Genomic DNA, 18,601 nt, shown 5'->3' with positions numbered 1-18,601 from the left:
AGGCATTCCTTCCAGGCAGTCACTCTTGAGTGGGCAGGAGGTACGTACAGCCAAGTACAGTCAGCCAACCCCACGTCCTGAATCTCTCGCGAGGTACAAGCTCCAAGCAAGTGCCACCATCCCTCACATTAAACCATCGCCGCCGCATCTCGGTCTATCCGCCCGCTCGAGAGCCTCATATCGCAGAGACAGCAATGCGCCGCTATTCCGCCCGGTAATCGCTAGCTTCAGGATGTCGTCACTCCCCTCAAGCGCCTCCACGGGCAAAGATTCCGGCCTCCGCGTGCCCAGCAATGGCAAAACCATCTACCACCGCCCGCTTAATCGCACCAAGACCTCCGAGCTCAGCCAGGCCAGCTTTGCCTTTCTGTTCTCCGAGATGGTAGCATATGCGCAGAAGCGTGTAAAGGGAATCCAAGAGCTGGAGCATAGGTATGTCTATTTGGCCCACTTGCACCTCCTGATATGCCCTCCCGAATCAAGACTCTCAGCCAAGGCTATGATGGAAACTAACGTTGCCATGCGACACCCTAGACTCAATGTCCAAGGCCATTCTATAGGCATCAAGCTCCTCGATCTCCTCCTCTACCGTGAGCCTGTTCGGACGCAGCTGCGGCCCCAGAACGTAGTGGCTCTCCTCCACTTCATCAAGCAGAACGTATGGCAACACCTCTTCGGCAGACAAGCGGACAGACTGGAAAAGTCGACGGATGCAGAGAAGCCGGACGAGTACATGATCATCGACAACGAGCCTCTTGTCAACCAATACATTAGCGTACCCCGCGAAATGAGCCAGTTAAACTGCGCCGCCTTCGTCGCCGGCGTGGTGGAAGGGGTATGTGACGGCGCAGACTTCCCCGCAAGGGTAACGGCACATACCGTCGGAGAGGGCGATATGTGGCCTGGGAAGACCGTTTTCTTGGTCAAATTTAGAAGCGAAGTGGTAGAGAGAGAGGCTTTCTTGGCGAAGAGTTGATTTTAAACGCTTTGATATGGTTCAAGACTAGGAAGACGGAGTTTGCAAGAAGGGCACAATGGAACGGAGTTTTGGAGTTGATGGTATGGTCAGCAATCGTCTGCTTTGATTGGCACATCGGTTCAGGGCTGCTGCGGGCTGTAGACAGATTCAATAATTTAATGCAGCTTTTTTTTGCACAATGTAGAATTGATGAGATAAAAGAAAAATCGATTAATAACCATAGCTTCCTAGCCATTGTAACGCCATGCCAATCTCTAAACCTGTGGAGCTTCTACTCCCGCTTAATCCAAGAAAAGGTACAAAGCCTCATCGTCCTGCCTCACAAATAGAAATCCATTCACCGCGGTAATGCCTTTGACGCCTTGCTCGGCCCAGCAGCCTTGCTCTCTGAACTGGGTCCCTTTCTCATCAAGTCTGATAAGCCGAGGTCCTTCCACGAGGGTTCCTTGACGCGCTGCGTCGCGCGCTGGATGCCAAAAGCGGCATGCTGATCCGGAACAACATCATCCTCGTCTTCTGGGTTGATGGGCCGGTACTGAGGCGGAACGTAAATCTCGTCATCGGGGAGCTTGTCCTTGCAGAAGTCCTCGAAAAGGTCCGCGTCGCCGGAGCGATGCATGTGCACATAGTTGAAGCACGAGTCCTTGTTCTAGGCGATGCGTGTTAATTAATCGGTGGGAGCGAGATATTGGGTTTAACTGAGCGTACCATGGTGATAATATGTGGAATGTGAGTAAAGGCTTGACGATGATGTTATTATATTGGTAGAAGATGCAGGAATCCAAGTATGAGCTCGAAGCTCACTAAACCTGGGACTTTATTGTGGGGTGATGTCTTGAAGCACAGGGCGCCTTATAGCGCAAAGAGCGCTACGAATAAACCAACAGAAAGCCTACCTAGGGACATGTAGACAGAGCTCAGTATGAGTCGAACCATACAGCACGGTCTCTTAAGAATGCTATCCAGCAGAAGACAGGCATGGTCAAGGAAATTCTTTGGATCAATTCGCACTACTACAGTTACACTCTCGGGCTTCAGATCTGATGCAGCAATCTTCATACAGCCGCATATGAATAACTCGTCTCTAGATGATCCTCTCTTTATCGCTAAAAGTCATTATATGTTGCTTGATTTCAGGATATTCGTACAAACGTCTTCCATTTACCTATCAAAGCTACTTGCTAGCTTCTGTCTCCTAATATCGCAAATTCACCTTAGACCTATCGTACAATACCTACCTCTTCTTGACCTTAGAGATACATTTCGTGCACACGAATCGTCTTCTTGTTGACAAATTCGTGAAATCCAAGCTCACCCAGCTTCTGAAGACTTTGTGCACCGATTCAGCGAACAGAGGCCCGATGGTGGTAGACCTGTCTCGAGGATCGCCGGCCTTCATGCCGCTGACGAGCTTGACGAAGCCTTCCTTGTACTTTTCGCCTCGCTCACGACCAACGATGATGTGGCGCTTAAGAGCCACGCATACCTGGCCCATACCCTCCATCCTGCCATCGAATCCAATACGAATGGCTTCATCGAGATCTGCGTCTTCAAGAACAATAAATGGATCTCAACCACGGAGCTCAAGAACAGCCTTCTTCAGATTTCTGCCAGCTCGTTCCGAAACTGCCCTGCCAGCCCTCTCACTGCCCGTCATGGCACGATGCCGTAATTGATAATTACCCCAGACTCGTTCGGACGATATATGTACAGCTAGCATGATTAGTTGTCAAGCTGACCAACTTTGGAGTTAAGCCATTATTCAGCCGCTCGTGAAACATGGTGCGCTCGTTAAGGCTATAATATGCCTAGCCTCTATTGAGAAGCCTATCATCGTCGGCCATGTCATGAATCCGAACGTCTCCATGAGTTGTTCTAAATTGTGGTCATGGGTTTATAGGCTCAATTTAAGCAATGGTCGGGTATTTGGCTCTCTCCAACTGGGCCATGAATAGAGTTTATAGTAGCTAGGAACAACCCACTCTCCAATCAAACTGAAACACCGTAAAGCCTCGCCTTTTATGTGTACTTTCTAGAATTCATATACCTAAGCTGTGTCGGCTGTTGTGAAAACTCACAAGACATTTCGACATTGTATCATCAAAGAATCTCATGCCACATATATATTTCTTCTTCGTTTCTCCTTCTCTTCCTCCCTTTGTACTCCCCTCAGAATTAAAATTAAACTCGTTCTATAATATATATACTATTATCCAAGGCAAGATATGGTCATTCTACTCGTTCTTCTTGCCGTTTCTTCCCGCAGAATGTTCCTACTCTTACTATATGCTTTGACTGCTGCGCAATAGCATTATATAATGGTCCAATTGCATCGGGACATGTTATTGAGATGAGACAATCCATTGTGTATACAATACCACCATATACACGTCCATACGTCAAGGTAAACGTGCAGCGGCCGCGGTCCCATTACTAACGTGCAGCTCTGGTGGGGCGGCGCCTGTCTGGTTTGGTGACGTTTACAGGGCCTTTTCCTCTCCGCGAAGCTGCCACCCCGCCTGCCTGGAGCTTAACCCCACTAAGCAGCCTAATCCTCGAGCCTCGAACTTCCAACTCCGAACCTCGATGCTACTCGTCACTCCTGCCTCACACCACACAACGGCTTCTATCTCGTGAGAAGCTCTCGCCTCGGCTTCAGCATCAAACGCCCACAAGCTGCTGGTAGATGCACTGATCGGCACCACTCTACCTTCTGAAGACCGCGAGGAGCACTCCATCAGCCCACCATGGCCTCCATCGCCGCCTCTGCCGCCACGCCCCAGGCCGTCATAGGCCATGTCCAGAAGCTAGGCGATGCCGATCCCGACTTTCGTTTTATGTCCCTCAACGACCTGCTCCAGCTTCTCACGACTGCGAGAGAAGATTTCCTGCAGCACGACTACAACATTGCCGCGAGAACAGTCGATGGCATCATCAAAACGTTGGACGATCAGAATGGAGAGGTGCAAAACCTGGCGATTAAGTGGTCTGTTCAGACTCCTGGCCTGTATATCTTCATGACAAAGTCACTAACTCCTTATCGAACTTGTAGCCTTGGACCACTCGTTGGCAAAGTCCCGACTCCCATTATTGCCCCTATGATCGATAAGCTCTCTTCGCTGAAGCTCAAGAACTCTGTTGATACCGCTGTACCAGCGTTGGCTCTGCGGGCCGTCATAACTGCTCTCCCTCGGCCTATCCCAGGCATTCCGAGCAGTTCTAGTGTCCAAGAGGCGTATAACGCTATCAGCCGTGTGCTAATTCCCAGACTCATTGGACCCGGACCTTTGACACGAGTCCCACAAGCACCGAGAATCAATTTGCCAGCTGTCCCTACTGGGCTTCTGCAGGATGAGAATGGAGTCAATGCTGAAGCTGTTGATGTCCTAGTGGAAGTTGTGCGATGCTTCGGCCCCTTACTACAGCAAGTTGAGGTGGAGGCGATGCAAGAGGTCGTCTTACAACTACTACAAGCAGACAAAGCTTCTTCTGTGGTAAAGAAGCGGGCAGTAGTTGCTATATCTATGCTTGCCGTCTACCTATCCGATGCTCATCTGGCAGATGTTATCAATCGAATCACCACTGATCTATCTACGCCCAATGTCTCTCCAGTCACCCGCCGTCTCTATATTTCAATAATGGGCAGCATGGCCCGGTCGATTCCTCCTCGATTCGGCGTGCATCTTCAAAAGACAACGCCTTTCATTCTCGCCGCCTTGTCAGAAGCGGAGCTCGAGGAGCATACCGAAAAAATTAGCGACGGGGATGATTTGGGGCCAGAATTTAACGAAATTCGAGAGACTGCTTTAGTCGCGCTTGAGGCATTCTTAGCCTCTTGCCCGCAGGAGATGCGGCCCTTCACAGACGATGCTCTTACCTCTTGCTTACGGTATCTGAAATATGACCCCAACTATGCTGTAGATGACGACGAAGACATGGACGTAGATGAAGAGGAAGAGGAAGATCAAGACGATGAGTTCGAGGACGATGACGGCTTTGAGGATGACGATGATGACGCAAGCTGGAAAGTCCGCCGATGTGCTGCGAAGGCCATATATACTCTCATTTCCACCCGTGGAAGTGGCGATCTTTTGGACAACGGCGTCCTGTACAACCAGGCTGCTCCACATCTTGTGAAGCGCATCGAGGAAAGAGAGGAAAACGTTCGTCTTGAGGTCATCTCTGCTCTGTCGCTGCTCATCCGCAAGACAGGCGAAGGCCTTCACACGGTAGATCTCACTCGAGACGAGTACGAGCCCGAGATGGTCTCTCAGATCCCCGTCAACCGCAAGAGGAGAAGGCAGAGCAGTGCCGGAGGCTCCAGCGCTGCAAAGTTTATGGCGGGCTCTGGTATCACGTCGCCTGGCGCAGAGAAGATTCCTGCTCAGGGCCCACGAGCAGATCTCTCCAAATTAACGCCAAGCATCGTCAAGGCTGCAACCAAGCAGCTGAAGGGAAAGACTGTGCCCACGAAGCAGGCTATTATTAGTATGTTGGATGACCTGGTATCCGTTCAACACGGTGGCCTTGTCGACTTCTTCCCTGAAGTCATTGGACCCATCGTTGATGCCGTCAAGACTACCGGTACTAGTTCCATCTCCTCTTCTCTTGCCGCCGCAGGAGGTTCTGCATCTGCAACTCCAAGCACCCTGCGCGTCGCCTCGTTGAAGCTTATAAGTGATATTGCCAAAACACATTCATCTTCAGTGCTTCAGCCATACCTGAGCAAGGTTGTTGCTGGAGTCGCATCGGCCGTTCATGACCGCTTTTACAAAATCTCAAGTGAGGCAATTCGCACATCAGAAGAGCTTGTCAAGGCAATCACTCCCCCGCGAGCTCGCAATGCCGGATCAAAGTTCAAAGACGACTTGGATAAGCTCTACGAAGTCATTGTGGATCGTGGCTCTGCCAACGACGCTGATGCGGAAGTCCGACAACGTGCTATCCATGCTCTAGGAATTCTCATTTCCAGGACATCTAGCACAGAAGGATCTAGCCTCTTGTCAGCTGAGAAACGAACTGTCGCTCTGAATATTCTTCAGGAGAGAATGAAGAATGAGACAACCCGTCTAGCTGCAGTCCGTGCCGTGGATAATGTTGCAGCATTTGCTGTCTCTCCCGACCAACTAGAGCAGGCTTGGATTCAAGACGTTGCCCTGGAGCTCTCGGCTCAGCTACGAAAGGCAAACCGATCTCTGCGAGGCTCCAGTGTCCAGGCTCTCAAACACCTCGTGCTCTCAGCGGCTACTCAAGGCAAGTTAGAGCCAGCTACCATCCAGGGAATTGTCTCCGCTCTGCTACCCACCATCAAGAACAGCGACACACACCTCCTCGGCCCTACTTTGATCATTCTTGGCAACATGGTAAAGGATCACTCAGACCTCATTATCAACGAAGAGATGATTGGTGCGCTTTGCCAGCTACTTAAATCCCACTTTGCAAGTATCGTCCTCGACCAGCTGCTTGACTTGATCAGCCGTGTCGGCCAGAGCGGTGCTGGCGAACCGCTTATGCAAGGTCTTCTGAAGGACGTAAGTGTTCAAGGTGATCCGGGTGTCGTCGGCAAGGTTATAGGAACCCTTCTGGTGACCGGCGGAACCTCAGCTGGGGTTTCTCTTGATAGCTTTGTTACAGAGCTTCACGGAAGTACAGAACGTGGTGATGAGGCTGGCGTGAGTCTCGCCCTCGCTGTTCTAGGAGAGTCGGGAATGAGACTCGGGGACAAGTCACCTCTCAAGCCTCAATTATTCCTGGACCAATTCCATTCAGAGCCAGACAAGGTGTCGTTAGCCGCTGCCATCGCCCTCGGCAGGGCTGGCTCTGGAAACATTCCCGAGTATCTCCCAATTATTCTTAAGACAATGGAGAGTGGGGGCAATACGCAGTACCTACTTATCCAGTCCATTAAAGAGATCCTGCAGTCAATCTCATCACAGTCTGCCGATCTTCGAGGCTACGCCACTCCCATCTGGGACCAGCTCCTAGCAGCTTCATCGAATGCGGACAACAAGATCATCTGCGCTGAGTGCGTCGGCCGCCTCGCCACCCTGGACCCTGCAACTTTTATGCCTAAATTACAGGTAAGTTACATGTGGAGAGATGATTTGTAGACTGTAAAAACAGTGCAAGTATACAATATGCTAATGTTATCATACGTAGACACTCTTGAAGGACCACTCATCAGGAATCCGAGGCATGGCAGTCCAGGCGGTCAGATATACACTCCCAGAGAGTGACGAGACATTCGATGCCATGCTTCGTAATGTCCTCATTGAAATGCTTCTTGTCATGCTGCAAGATTCAGATATGGAAATTCGACGACTGGCCATGACAACGTTGAATTCAGCCGCTCACAACAAGCCCGATCTCATTCTACCGCACCTGGGTGAACTCTTACCCTTCGTTCTTAGCGAATCAGTGATCAAAAAGGAGCTTATTCGGGAGGTCATGCTTGGCCCATTCAAGCACAAGGTCGACGACGGCCTGGAAGTGCGCAAGGTGAGTAGAGTACGCTGCTCTTGGTATAAATATGCACATGACTGATATTATTTTCAATACAGAGCGCATACGAGACTCTCTATGCCCTCATGGAGACGGCTTTCACGCGAATTAATAATATTGACTTCTATGACCGAGTGATCGCGGGACTTAAGGATGACAACGACATTCGTCAACTTTGCAATTTAATGGTCACTAAGCTCATCGTGATCGACCCCGATGAGACAGCACGACGACTAGACTCGATCGCCGAGGCCTACCGTGGAGTCTTATCGATTAAGCTCAAGGATAATGCTGTCAAGCAGGACGTTGAGAAGCAAGAAGAAACCAACAAGAGCATATTGAGAGTAACCCTTCTTCTAGGTGATAAGATGAAGGCAATGACTGGAAACGCTGGCGCGGCAACTAGCAACACGGCGGCGGCAGGTGTCTGGACAGGCTACTGGGAATGGGCCAACAAGGAGTTTGAAAAGCAGCTTAAGGGTCTGCGAGAGGAAAGCAGCCAGCTCCACACGAGAACCCTTTGAGCCGAAGGAGCGCAGTATCACGCAGTAGTTAGGCTATAATGAATTGATATGAACGCACAGATAGCGATGCAATGTAACTACAGCATTCTGCTCTATACCTAGGCACTGCCCTCTTGTAAAAGGAAAAGAGAAAGGACTCGTTGTAGGGATGTCATCGCCAGATCCATACCGTCAGCGTCTCCTGGACGCGGTTTTGTTTGTGACCGGTACCACACACAAATGCGACGGCTCTACGACGGGTAAATCCGCCAGGTGAGTCGAGGCGCCATCAGAATGTATCATTCTAACTTGGCATGCACTTTCCCGGACATAGTCTCATAAGCAGCGTCTCAGAAATAGTAAATACTATATTACACTGTAGGCGTTGGTAGGTGGTGGTAGGTATTGGTAGGCATCATAAACTAAAAATGCCTATTACCTACTACTCAAGACGGCAAGGGTCCAGCTTATCTCTGCTAGGGACGGGCGGATTGCTCGGCAGGCTAAAATAGCTTCCTCGTACTTTATGAGCGAGCAGTCACATATCGATAAATAATTGCATCTTATGGACAAGGTTTTTTGGGCAAGCTTGCATGGATTGGATTTTCAATTTTTGAACAGGGTACTTCCTTGGTGCCAGCCACTTTGACGTACATGCTCGTAAGCGAACTGCGGAGAGAGGACTTGGCCAATTTGGTAGAGTAGAAGGAAGTGTTGCAATCAATACGACTGCTACCACATGCTTTTTTTGAAACTTGCCATCTTATACACGCAAATCATAAAATGACTTCATATACCGCGTAACTCCTTGAATGCGACTTTGACAAATAAGGATCTTCTTATTTCAGGATTATTTCCTCCGGCAAAATCTGCAAGGTGGTCGTATTGCATATATGGGAGCAGGTGCCTTATACAAAGTATTAACGCACGGGCAGCGGCACCGCCACCCCGGTTTTTGCGGACTACCTAATCCAGCGATTGAGTTGTCTCCTTGGGCAGGCAACTCAGCCTTGTTCGAATGGCAGACTAGTAAGGGCAAGATCGTTGATATGGGTAAGAAAAGCGTGGTCGTTACCAGGTATTAGGTACTATAAGTGCCCAGGTGATACAAAGTGAGGGGAAGAAAAGAGACAGAGAGAGAGAGCCTTGTCTCCATGTGTCGGCAGTCAATTGATAGGTCGTCCCAGAATTACCCGAAAAGCGTAACGATGCCACCGATGGGAGGACTAGTGTGTGCAGGGGCCGCCATTGGTCGTGTGTGGGGGCGAGGTGTTACGAGATAGCAAGAACTCAAGGCTCCAGGATGCATCCTCCAAGGCGCCAACATGGCCGCAGGCAGAGAGGCGTTGTGGCTTGCACATGGTCGCCCGCGTGAGCGTCCATTAGTGCCGCTGCACTGGGTGTTGCTTGGGGCGAGCCCATTTGCGGTTTACTATAAAGAATGAGGCGGCCGCCCTGTGGAATGTCATCTTCATTGTCCCTGTCTCACACGCAACCACTTATACATACCACATACCTGTTGCACCAAGCAAGATAAAGAGCCCACGCCCACCCAGCTTTTGTTAACATACACTATCCACCGTCTCGCACAGACGGTTTCTAGCCCAAACAAGACAAACAACAAGAATAATGGCTCGACGAAGCATCTACCTCGACCCCTATGGTGACAACGCCCCTCGAGGCGTCGCTGGCGAGCCCAGTACCATCTACACATTCTTCCAGGGTGTCGTACGTGAGGCTCGGACTTGGGTCTCGCGCGGCGGACCTGGCGTCAAGGCGCCTACGATTGAGAAGCATACATCTTAAGAAGAGTACATCTCGCCTTGCGTGAGGCGCTTTGCACCATCTTGATTGTTTTTTCCTTTACTTGATATCCATCGACGATCGACTGATTAGCCATTTTGCATTGACGACCAAGGCTGGTGTCCCTGGACCAATATGTAGTACACAGGCACGGCGATAACAACCAGAGTTTGTCGCCGCTGTGAAACCACGGGCGTTCTTCTTTTCTCGCTCTCTTTCTCTCGTTTTCTTTCTTATTGTTTCGTCTGTATTGGTCAGGAGGTTTATGGCGCAAATTTCGGAAGTTGGAGGGCAATTTTCTTATATTATCATGTCCCAGAATTATCACCATGATGTTATCGTTCTGTCGTTTTCGGTCGGCACAGGAATCTCCAGGCGTTGGAATCTGTTGGAATGAGAAAAGAAAAATCATGAACTTGGAAAGTGCGACGGCTTTGAGTATATCAGTCGAATATATCGCTATGCAATGCTCAGATGGGCAATGATATGAATCAAATTGAATCATCATATGTGTTTGTCATTTTAAAAGTTGAATTCTATCTCTCAATAGCATCGTGAAGCAGCGGGTTTGGATACACCTTGCCCGCACCACTACGGCTCAAAGGGTTGGTAGAAGTGAGAAAATATTCTTCATGGAGGTGGTGGGAATTAGGTACGGATTGTCCGAATACAACCCCAAGATATGCATGATACCACTGGCTTTCCCCGTCGGCGTATCAGAGCTGCAACGTGTCAAGTGGCAAATATCGAGCTTACATCGGGATCTGAGGATGCTTCAGCATCGGAGGGGGGATTCGAGGTATCGTCAACCGGTACAAGCGCGAGCCTCTTTTTCTTTTTCATAACTCGCTTGTGACCAGCGCTCTTAATGTGCCTCTGCCAAGCCTGCTCCGTCAAGCAGACGGTTTGGCATATCTCGCATGTCCTTTTACAAGGAATCGCTTTCGGCGGGGGCTCACTCACTCGTGTGAGCACCTCGCGAGCCAAGTCTGATAGCTCCGTGGCGGTTGGTTGAGGTTCTCCAGAAAGAAACTTTGCAGTTATCTCAGCAGCAGGTTCTACAACTTTGGTCTTAAACTGAGAGACATCGGTACTGTCGACCAAGTACAAGCTTTCAAAGGCCTTGGGGACTTGTTCCTTGAGGCGTGGGATTTGCTTCAGCCTGATCCACCGAGTTTGAGAGTTGGCATATCGGCGTGTCGCTGCTTTCATATCTTCCAATGCGTTGAACTTAAGCTTTTCAAGATCAGCTACATCTTTCCCCTCCTCTTTCGCGGACATGTATGGCTCAAACTGCTTGTAGCCGATGGATTGCCATATACCCTTTGTCATGTTCAGAATCTGACCTTCGGCAGTCTTCTCCTTTTTCATGTCGAAAAGCTCTTGGACCTCGTCCAATAACCCGGCATCGAGCATTTTGTCTACTCGGCTGTCCAACCGCTCAACAAGAGCTTCACGTTCCGAGTATACCCAGAAAAGCAACTTCTCCCAGGGCTGATTGGTCTCTGGTTCTTGAGCAGCCGCAGCTTTGCGCTGTTCTTGTTCTGCATACAACTCGGATGCAGGTCTGCCAGTATGTAAATAAATTTCCAGTGATCGCTGGATCTTGCGCCTATCATTCGGATGCCATCTCTCCGCCATTATCGGATCGACCTTCTTTAGCTCTTGAAGCAATACATCTGTAGGCTCTTCCAAGATTGGAAATGATGAAGAGGGATCAATCTGTACATCATCAAGAATAACATCTTTAAAGAGGAGTGGGTCAACATAGTATTGAGTCCCTCCAACGAGGATGGGTAGATTTCCCCGGCTGCGGATTTCACGAATGATTTTGGTAGCTTCTGACTTGTAGTCTTCTACATCCCATGGAGCATGGTCAAGCGGAATATGGCCCAAAAGATGATGCGGAATCCCGCGCCGCTCCTCGACGCTGATTTTGTTTGTTATAATGGGTAGGCCATCATATAGCTGCATAGCATCAGAATTGATGATTTCGCCTTTGAATCGAGTTGCTAGTTCTACGGCGAGCTGTATAAAGTTATCAGAGGATTGAACCAATGCACGTTGTAATGAGACCAGAGACGCCCACCTCTGATTTACCTGTGCCCGTAGAGCCCAAAACAACCAGCAACGGTTCGGCTGGAGCTGTATGAGTGGCCATCATAGATACATGGCGCCGCAGCGTTAAACCCTGGCGACCAAGCATTCGACAACAGACCAAATCAGGGACCCATGCCCACCAAAAAAGCGCCAGCTGGTGGTAATAAGAGGATCCTGCAATGTGTCTTTTATGGCGCGACTCCCCGAGAAGCTTCCTCTTCGAGCAGAACAGCAGCCTGTCAACTGGCACAAGCAGCACCAGAAAAATAATAGAACAAATTCGAAACGGAACAGTCATCCACCCCCACTTCAAGCTCGTTGATCCAGCGAATCTCGCGCTCTGGAGTGGCTCGAACTGGCTGGCTCCGCAGGCCCCTTGTTGCGGTCGAGGCCAGCTTTCTTCTAGCCATCGGCCGGTCACGTGCAACCCCATTCGTTTCGGGCCACATCAACATTTCGGCTTGAAGCCAGATCGCAACCTTCTCTCCAGCTCCATTCATCACTCTCTCCCATTGATTAACCTTTTCTTCTTCCCCCGAGCTCATCCCAGCTCGAACTTTTTCCTCCTTTTCTCTTTCATTGGATGAATTAGTTTTTTCTTTCTCGGGCTCCCCCCTCCAGTCGCCGCCATGAGTTCTCGTGAGTTGCATCTTCATCTCTCCCCGCCAAGCTTCCGGCCAGCTTGCGTCGCGCGCGCACCACACGATCCGCCGGAAACGCGCAATTGATTGTCAATGGCACGCCGCTAACACGGGCAATGCCTCTGCAGTACGTTTTCTCGACCTGGTCAAGCCGTTCGTGCCGTTCCTCCCCGAGGTTCAGCAACCGGAAACCAAGATTCCCTTCAACCAGAAGTTGATGTGGACGGCCTTGACGCTCCTCATCTTCTTGGTCATGAGCCAAATGCCGCTGTACGGCATTGTCTCCTCCGACAATTCGGATCCCCTATACTGGCTGCGAATGGTCATGGCGAGTAATCGAGGTACTCTGATGGAACTGGGCATTACGCCCATCATCTCCTCTGGCATGGTTTTCCAGCTCCTTGCGGGCACCCACCTCATTGACGTCAACCTCGACCTCAAGTCGGATCGCGAGCTCTACCAGACTGCCCAGAAGCTCTTTGCTTTCATCCTGTCTGCCGGTACCGCCACCGTCTACGTCTTCACCGGCCTCTACGGTACCCCCTCCGACCTCGGTGCCGGCATTGTTTTCCTGCTTATCCTCCAGTTGGTTGTCGCCGGCATGATTGTTATTCTGCTCGACGAGCTCCTGCAAAAGGGCTACGGTCTTGGCAGCGGTATCTCTCTGTTCATTGCTACCAACATTTGCGAGTCCATCATGTGGAAGGCCTTTTCTCCTACCACCATCAACACTGGCCGTGGCCCCGAGTTTGAGGGTGCTGTCATCGCTCTCTTCCACCTCCTGATGACCTGGCCCAACAAGCAGCGTGCTCTCCAGGAGGCTTTCTACAGACAGAACCTTCCCAATATCATGAACCTGTTGGCCACCATCCTGGTCTTTGTTGCCATCATCTACCTCCAGGGCTTCCGAGTTGAGATCCCCGTCAAGTCTAACCGCCAGCGTGGTGCCCGCGGCTCATACCCCGTCCGTCTGTTCTACACCTCCAACATGCCCATCATGCTGCAGTCCGCTCTCTCTTCCAACGTCTTCTTGATCAGCCAGATGCTCTTCTCTCGATTCTCCGAGAACCTGCTGGTTCGTCTCTTTGGTGTCTGGGAAGCCAAGGACGGTACTTCTCAGCTACACGCCGTCTCTGGTCTCGTCTACTACATGTCTCCTCCTCTCAACTTTAAGGAGGCTCTTCTCGACCCCATCCACACCGCCGTCTACATTGTTTACATGCTCGGAGCTTGTGCTCTTTTCTCCAAGACTTGGATTGAGGTTTCCGGCTCTAGCCCCCGTGATGTTGCCAAGCAACTCAAGGACCAGGGTCTCGTTATGGCTGGACACCGTGACCAGAGCATGTACAAGGAACTCAAGCGCATCATTCCTACTGCTGCTGCCTTTGGTGGTGCCTGCATTGGTGCTCTCTCCGTCTTGAGCGACCTCATGGGCGCTCTTGGCTCTGGTACCGGTACCCTTCTCGCTGTTACGTAAGTCTCTTTTGTATATTCCACAAATATTAAAGTATAATTAAGCTAACATTACCCAGCATTATCTACGGCTACTTTGAGATTGCGGCCAAGGAGGGTGATCTTGCCGGTATGAAGGGCATGATCATGGGTTAGTTGAACCTACGTAGGGGAGCAAGAGGAGGTTTGATTCTCTAATAAAATCACTTTATCTCCGTTGTCAAGGGATATCCTTGATTGCATGGGAATATTAGTTATGTACCAATAGGGGAATATCATTTATAGGGGCTAAGGAGTATGAAACAAAAATATAAAATGGAATGTACGATTGTTTTTCTTAATACTAGCGACTGGGATTGATAGCTTGAGCTGAGTTTCGGATCGGATGTTTGACAAAGATGTACGAGTGCGGCGCCACGATTAGCGACTAGTTCGAACGGCATGAATAGCCAATACTATCATTGTTTATCCTGAGACTTTTGCAAAACACCAGTTCACTATGTGAGCAACAGAGGCGGGTGTCCGTGCCCCATTTTCCATGGCTTTGGGGTATAAGCGGGGAAAGCTCGTGGTGTCTATTGCGTTACGGAGAAATACCCGTGTTTGTGGCGCTAATATGGAAACGGCACTTAGCAGCTGGGGCGAGAATCCGCTAACTTAATTTATATGTTGCCATGCAACAACTCGCCCTGTTGAAGCGAGCCTGTCGTCATCGGCTTTTCACTTCCGATTTTTTTTTTTTCTAGTATCCTCAATTGGCATTCGAGATATATCCATGCTCTCCAATGGACTGCTCATTATAAATTGCAGACGACCTCTGAAACCCAGCGCCCAGAAACAAGCGCTGTAGCGAACCCTGCATAGAGTTCGCGACGGGCAGCCTGCCGCTGAGACACGAAAGAAAATGCCCCCTAGGAACAGGCGCTTTTTCACGCGAGAACCATTCCGCCATGACGATCGATTGACGCTGCAGCACGCTGAAGGGCCTTGTGGCTTTCTTAATCCGACACGAGCCCATTTCGACCACTCGAAATTATGTGCTGGCTCGGCATCCAACGAGATAGCGACGCCGCAAGAGAGCGGCGACGATGCGGAAGCCAGACGTAAGCCGCCAAAGCAAGACGTCGACTCTAACGTCCCTGCCAGAAACGTCAGGTTCTTATGGCGATCGCGAGACAATCGAAAGGGTAGACATCCCTTACTTGTCCAACCGCCGCTTGCTGGAGAGGAAGCGCCTTTCGTGACACCAAGGCGCACGTCACATCCCAAGGAGATTTTGAAAACGGTCATCAAGACCTTTACGCATTACCCAATCTGGGATATTTCGTGGCTGGTAGCCTTCATATTCACGTGGGGAAGCGTGGTTTGGGTCATTAACGTATGTCTGGCATTTGCCTTTTGAGCGTGGGCGGTAATCTGATGCAGCAAACAACAGGCATTCTTCGTGTGGCTCCCCGTGGTAGCCCCCTCCACCGAATTCGATGGCGAAATCACTGACGGCGGCGGTATAACGGCATTTATCGGCGCGATTATCTTTTTCGAATTCGGTTCCATCCTGCTCATATTTGAGGCCATAAACGCGAATAATTCGGGTTGCTTTGGCTGGGCTGTTGAGCAGCTGGTCGATAGTGAGAGCAATGGCAGTCCGAAGCTGCGGGTAGTCGCAGCTCGCCGACATTGCCACCACCACCACCAGAACCGACGAAACTTTGTTGGCAAAGCTTCATCGGCTACCTTGGCCGAAGCTCGTCCGGATTCCGATAGCGTTGATGGGAAGAGGCAATGGCAATGGTTCCCGTCCTGGCACGACCTGCGCACGCATTATCTCCACGAATTGGGCTTTCTTGCCGGGTGTGCACAGCTCTTTGGAGCTACTGTCTTTGGCGTCTCTGGATTTACCGCATTGCCGGGCATCAATAACCACCTCACGCCACAATGGCGGCTCAATGCTGCGTACTGGATTCCCCAGGTCGTTGGCGGCAGTGGCTTTATCGTTAGCAGCTCGCTGTATATGCTAGAAACGCAGCAGAAATGGTGGAGGCCCGCGCCACATCTTTTGGGATGGCATATTGCCTTTTGGAATCTCGTGGGAGCGTTTGGATTTACGCTCAGTGGCGCGCTGGGGATGGCGTACAATAATTCAGGGGCACAGTTTGAGGCTGGGTTGGCTACGTTCTGGTAAGTTTTCTTATTTTTTATTAACCTTCATTTCGGAGAATATTTGCTAATTCCTTGGCTGTTGCTTTTTAGGGGTTCCTGGGCTTTCTTGATTGGTAGCTACTTGCAGCTCTACGAAAGTTTGAATAAGCATCCTGTGGAAGAAGTGTCATCTATGGAGGATTTTGCAGCTGTAAAAGGATAGAGCGTTGCGCATTTGAGATACCTCTGTGAAAGCTATTTGCCTAGCTGTGAAAGCAAGGCAGCATTTATGAAATTATATCAGATTATTACACCAGTCAGCATAGTTTGAAAGAGTTCTTCGTCAGCTATGCTGCTCATTTCGTAAATCGATAATTAAACCGTTATGCCCTGCAGATGAGAATACCTAGCTGTCTCGAATACGAAGTAAGTTCAATTCAGTGTCGTATTTGTCAGCGTCAGAATAGTCAGAAAGACGGTGAGCTCCCAGCGCAGCAGTGAGACTTTTGCCATTGACTTACGTGGGTGCTCGGTCTGTGCTCTGCGGTGATACAGACCTGGATTTTATCTGTGAGGGTTGGGTGACAGCTGACAATGCGAGCGCAGATAACATTGCAGTGTGTGCTTCATCTAGTTCTTCTGGTGCTTCTCGTCAATCTAGGCCGACTACCCGGTAACCAACATGTCACCTGAGGCTGCCAAGATCTGACGCCCAGTAGTATCTGCACTTGCGCGTAAATGAATCAACCGTTGGGGGCACTTTTATCACAAGGTCTCATGATGCACACCTCGCTGGGCTAGAGGCATTTGCGGGGAACTTGCCCGGGTCAATTCTTTGAGATGATTACAGCTGCTATTACGAGTGCTGCTTTTGCACGAATACGATTTGTAATAGTCTTCTCTACGCAGCATGTTAAGCACTCTGAAAAAAGACGAATTGGATGCAGGTATGCAAACAGTGTTGGCTATGGCGGCGAAACGAGAATGAATTGAGACATTGCTTTGTACTGCATCAGACATGGTGATGCTACTTACTGCTTGTAGTACTGTACGGAAAGCGGCTAATCCATGCAGCGCGATGCGATGCGTGCTGCTTTCCAATCTGAGCTGTATGACGCTGGTCACATATGTTTCCGACGCAATCTTACCGCTGTGAAGATAGCCGAAAAGGCTCTTCTGCTCAGCCAATGTCCCTAATCAGAATCCAAGCCGGTGTCTTGTCAGTGTCAGAGGAACCAGAGAGGATGATGAAACAAAGCTCCAAGTTCGGATGAACCCTTCGCGGAGCTTGGGCCTCCAGCAAACCGAGGCCATGTGGAGAGTGGTGTGCGTGCCGGGGTTAGCCATGCAGGGATCAGTGTGCATGTTGTTGGCTGCATACAGGCCAACCTGCTACTGCATGTAGCTCGAGGCTGCCATTTTGCGTGGCGAGTGAATCGAGACGAGCCGTGAAAGTCGTGGTGTAGTTCTCTATATTGCAAAGCACGAAGCTGCAGCAACTACGTAGTAGTTCTCGAAAAACTGGCGCTTTCGGTATTGCTTGCTGCATCCTGTAGGATTAAGACTCCATCTTTTCTCTTCCGCGCACACGCACTCACAAAATAATCTATCCTCGCTACCCGTCACTAGTGGTACCTTGGACGGAATATGAAGACCGGATGAGGCGCCGCCATAGCGGTGAGTCACTTCGGGGGACGAGACGGTAAGCAGCAAGAGGAGATGGAGGCTTGTGCTGGTAGACAGACAAGCAGACTTAAGGGGAAGGTGGGGATGAAGAAGTGGACTGGCTCATTGTTAGCGCGCGTGGAGAGAGTGCAAGAAGAGGCGAAGGAAGAAGAGAAGAGCAAGGTATGTAGACGAAGAGAGAGAGAGAGATAATTGCCAAAAAGAAGCTTCACATTGGAAAGGCGAGGGCGGCGATTGGGCCGTAGGTATGTGGCATGATGGGCTATTGGACAGCGGAATACCAGTGCCCGAGGCCATCTGATGGACTAGGTAGACACAACAGCATTCGTGTTGGATTTAGAGGACAGGGAGGGTATGTGGCGCCCTGGAATAACAGGAGCTGGGGTGGGAAGGGAACGTTTGTCGAGCCAAGCGCATCGCGTCGAATCTGGTGACTCAATGGATGAGTCGACGCTATGAGAAGGCGATCTATGACTGGGAATGCAGGAGATGCAGCAGCGCAGATGCAGGTGATGATCGGCCTGCGAGATTGGCTACAGTTGGAGATGCAGCGCAGCAGACATATGATAGGTGCAGGCAGTATGGTGCCTTAGTAATGATGCGAGAGGTTCCTGTAAAGTACTTTTGCGGCCCTTTTTAAGCTTCTGGCGCTAGTGGCTGCGGTCCAAGCACGGGCGGCCGGCGGAGAGTACCAAGCACATACTTTGCATCTCCAATCAATCATGCGTATTGGACGCGAGACCAGAGTCCAGAGACAGCTCTCAACGTTCGTGATCCGGCGGTCCAGCAGCGGTTCT

The 18,601-nt window shown here is 50.3% G+C and overlaps 8 protein-coding genes across 8 annotated transcripts; 5 read left to right on the top strand and 3 right to left on the bottom strand.

Moving 5' to 3' along the window:
* The first annotated feature begins 104 nt into the window (after positions 1–104).
* Positions 105–1,207, top strand: TrAFT101_008543 (uncharacterized protein). The gene is made up of 2 exons (XM_024899915.2): positions 105–432; positions 535–1,207. Exons 1-2 carry the CDS (start codon positions 233–235, stop codon positions 974–976), a joined length of 642 nt encoding a protein of 213 aa, XP_024762040.1. The 5' UTR covers positions 105–232; the 3' UTR covers positions 977–1,207.
* Positions 1,139–1,743, bottom strand: TrAFT101_008542 (uncharacterized protein). The gene is made up of 2 exons (XM_024906617.2): positions 1,688–1,743; positions 1,139–1,628 (listed from the first exon to the last, which is right to left on the bottom strand). The coding sequence occupies exons 1-2, from the start codon at positions 1,688–1,690 to the stop codon at positions 1,317–1,319; spliced, it is 315 nt and encodes a 104-aa protein (XP_024762041.1). The 5' UTR covers positions 1,691–1,743; the 3' UTR covers positions 1,139–1,316.
* Positions 1,744–2,213: 470 nt separating this feature from the next.
* On the bottom strand, positions 2,214–2,483 carry TrAFT101_008541 (uncharacterized protein; the record flags this gene model as incomplete). The annotated part of the gene is made up of 1 exon (XM_024910951.2): positions 2,214–2,483. One exon carries the CDS (start codon positions 2,481–2,483, stop codon positions 2,214–2,216), a length of 270 nt encoding a protein of 89 aa, XP_024762042.2.
* Positions 2,484–3,542: 1,059 nt separating this feature from the next.
* Positions 3,543–8,095, top strand: TrAFT101_008540 (uncharacterized protein). The gene is made up of 4 exons (XM_024907955.2): positions 3,543–3,965; positions 4,032–7,059; positions 7,139–7,477; positions 7,540–8,095. Exons 1-4 carry the CDS (start codon positions 3,727–3,729, stop codon positions 8,002–8,004), a joined length of 4,071 nt encoding a protein of 1,356 aa, XP_024762043.1. The 5' UTR covers positions 3,543–3,726; the 3' UTR covers positions 8,005–8,095.
* Positions 8,096–8,937: 842 nt separating this feature from the next.
* On the top strand, positions 8,938–10,357 carry TrAFT101_008539 (uncharacterized protein). Its single transcript, XM_066128364.1, has one exon. The coding sequence runs from the start codon at positions 9,613–9,615 to the stop codon at positions 9,787–9,789; it is 177 nt and encodes a 58-aa protein (XP_065984482.1). The 5' UTR covers positions 8,938–9,612; the 3' UTR covers positions 9,790–10,357.
* Positions 10,102–12,240, bottom strand: TrAFT101_008538 (uncharacterized protein). The gene is made up of 2 exons (XM_024906619.2): positions 11,876–12,240; positions 10,102–11,814 (listed from the first exon to the last, which is right to left on the bottom strand). The coding sequence occupies exons 1-2, from the start codon at positions 12,182–12,184 to the stop codon at positions 10,519–10,521; spliced, it is 1,605 nt and encodes a 534-aa protein (XP_024762045.2). The 5' UTR covers positions 12,185–12,240; the 3' UTR covers positions 10,102–10,518.
* A 121-nt stretch (positions 12,241–12,361) lies between these two features.
* SEC61 (translocon subunit) lies at positions 12,362–14,487 on the top strand. The gene is made up of 3 exons (XM_024907957.2): positions 12,362–12,525; positions 12,656–14,000; positions 14,060–14,487. The coding sequence occupies exons 1-3, from the start codon at positions 12,516–12,518 to the stop codon at positions 14,133–14,135; spliced, it is 1,431 nt and encodes a 476-aa protein (XP_024762046.1). The 5' UTR covers positions 12,362–12,515; the 3' UTR covers positions 14,136–14,487.
* Positions 14,488–14,710: 223 nt separating this feature from the next.
* Positions 14,711–16,539, top strand: TrAFT101_008537 (uncharacterized protein). Its single transcript, XM_024909690.2, has 3 exons — positions 14,711–15,357; positions 15,415–16,157; positions 16,230–16,539. Exons 1-3 carry the CDS (start codon positions 14,884–14,886, stop codon positions 16,339–16,341), a joined length of 1,329 nt encoding a protein of 442 aa, XP_024762047.1. The 5' UTR covers positions 14,711–14,883; the 3' UTR covers positions 16,342–16,539.
* The last annotated feature ends 2,062 nt before the right edge of the window (positions 16,540–18,601 follow it).

Source organism: Trichoderma asperellum, chromosome 5, assembly GCF_020647865.1.
Source record: "Trichoderma asperellum chromosome 5, complete sequence".
Classification (NCBI taxonomy): domain Eukaryota; kingdom Fungi; phylum Ascomycota; class Sordariomycetes; order Hypocreales; family Hypocreaceae; genus Trichoderma; species Trichoderma asperellum.
This window is presented reverse-complemented; position numbering and strand designations above follow the sequence as displayed.

What these genes read in the sequence shown, in the direction of transcription:
- TrAFT101_008543 (XM_024899915.2), top strand. Translation starts at nt 233, where the DNA reads ATGTCGTCACTCCCCTCAAGCGCCTCCACGGGCAAAGATTCCGGCCTC. An exon ending in ATCCAAGAGCTGGAGCATAG is followed by an intron (nt 433 to 534) that starts GTATGTCTATTT and finishes GCGACACCCTAG; the next exon opens with ACTCAATGTCCAAGGCCATT.
- TrAFT101_008540 (XM_024907955.2), top strand. Translation starts at nt 3,727, where the DNA reads ATGGCCTCCATCGCCGCCTCTGCCGCCACGCCCCAGGCCGTCATAGGC. An exon ending in CTTTTATGCCTAAATTACAG is followed by an intron (nt 7,060 to 7,138) that starts GTAAGTTACATG and finishes TATCATACGTAG; the next exon opens with ACACTCTTGAAGGACCACTC. An exon ending in ACGGCCTGGAAGTGCGCAAG is followed by an intron (nt 7,478 to 7,539) that starts GTGAGTAGAGTA and finishes TTTTCAATACAG; the next exon opens with AGCGCATACGAGACTCTCTA.
- TrAFT101_008539 (XM_066128364.1), top strand. Translation starts at nt 9,613, where the DNA reads ATGGCTCGACGAAGCATCTACCTCGACCCCTATGGTGACAACGCCCCT.
- TrAFT101_008538 (XM_024906619.2), bottom strand. Translation starts at nt 12,184, where the DNA reads ATGACTGTTCCGTTTCGAATTTGTTCTATTATTTTTCTGGTGCTGCTT. An exon ending in CGGGCACAGGTAAATCAGAG is followed by an intron (nt 11,815 to 11,875) that starts GTGGGCGTCTCT and finishes AACTTTATACAG; the next exon opens with CTCGCCGTAGAACTAGCAAC.
- SEC61 (XM_024907957.2), top strand. An exon ending in GGTACCCTTCTCGCTGTTAC is followed by an intron (nt 14,001 to 14,059) that starts GTAAGTCTCTTT and finishes AACATTACCCAG; the next exon opens with CATTATCTACGGCTACTTTG.
- TrAFT101_008537 (XM_024909690.2), top strand. Translation starts at nt 14,884, where the DNA reads ATGCCCCCTAGGAACAGGCGCTTTTTCACGCGAGAACCATTCCGCCAT. An exon ending in GCGTGGTTTGGGTCATTAAC is followed by an intron (nt 15,358 to 15,414) that starts GTATGTCTGGCA and finishes AGCAAACAACAG; the next exon opens with GCATTCTTCGTGTGGCTCCC. An exon ending in GCTGGGTTGGCTACGTTCTG is followed by an intron (nt 16,158 to 16,229) that starts GTAAGTTTTCTT and finishes GTTGCTTTTTAG; the next exon opens with GGGTTCCTGGGCTTTCTTGA.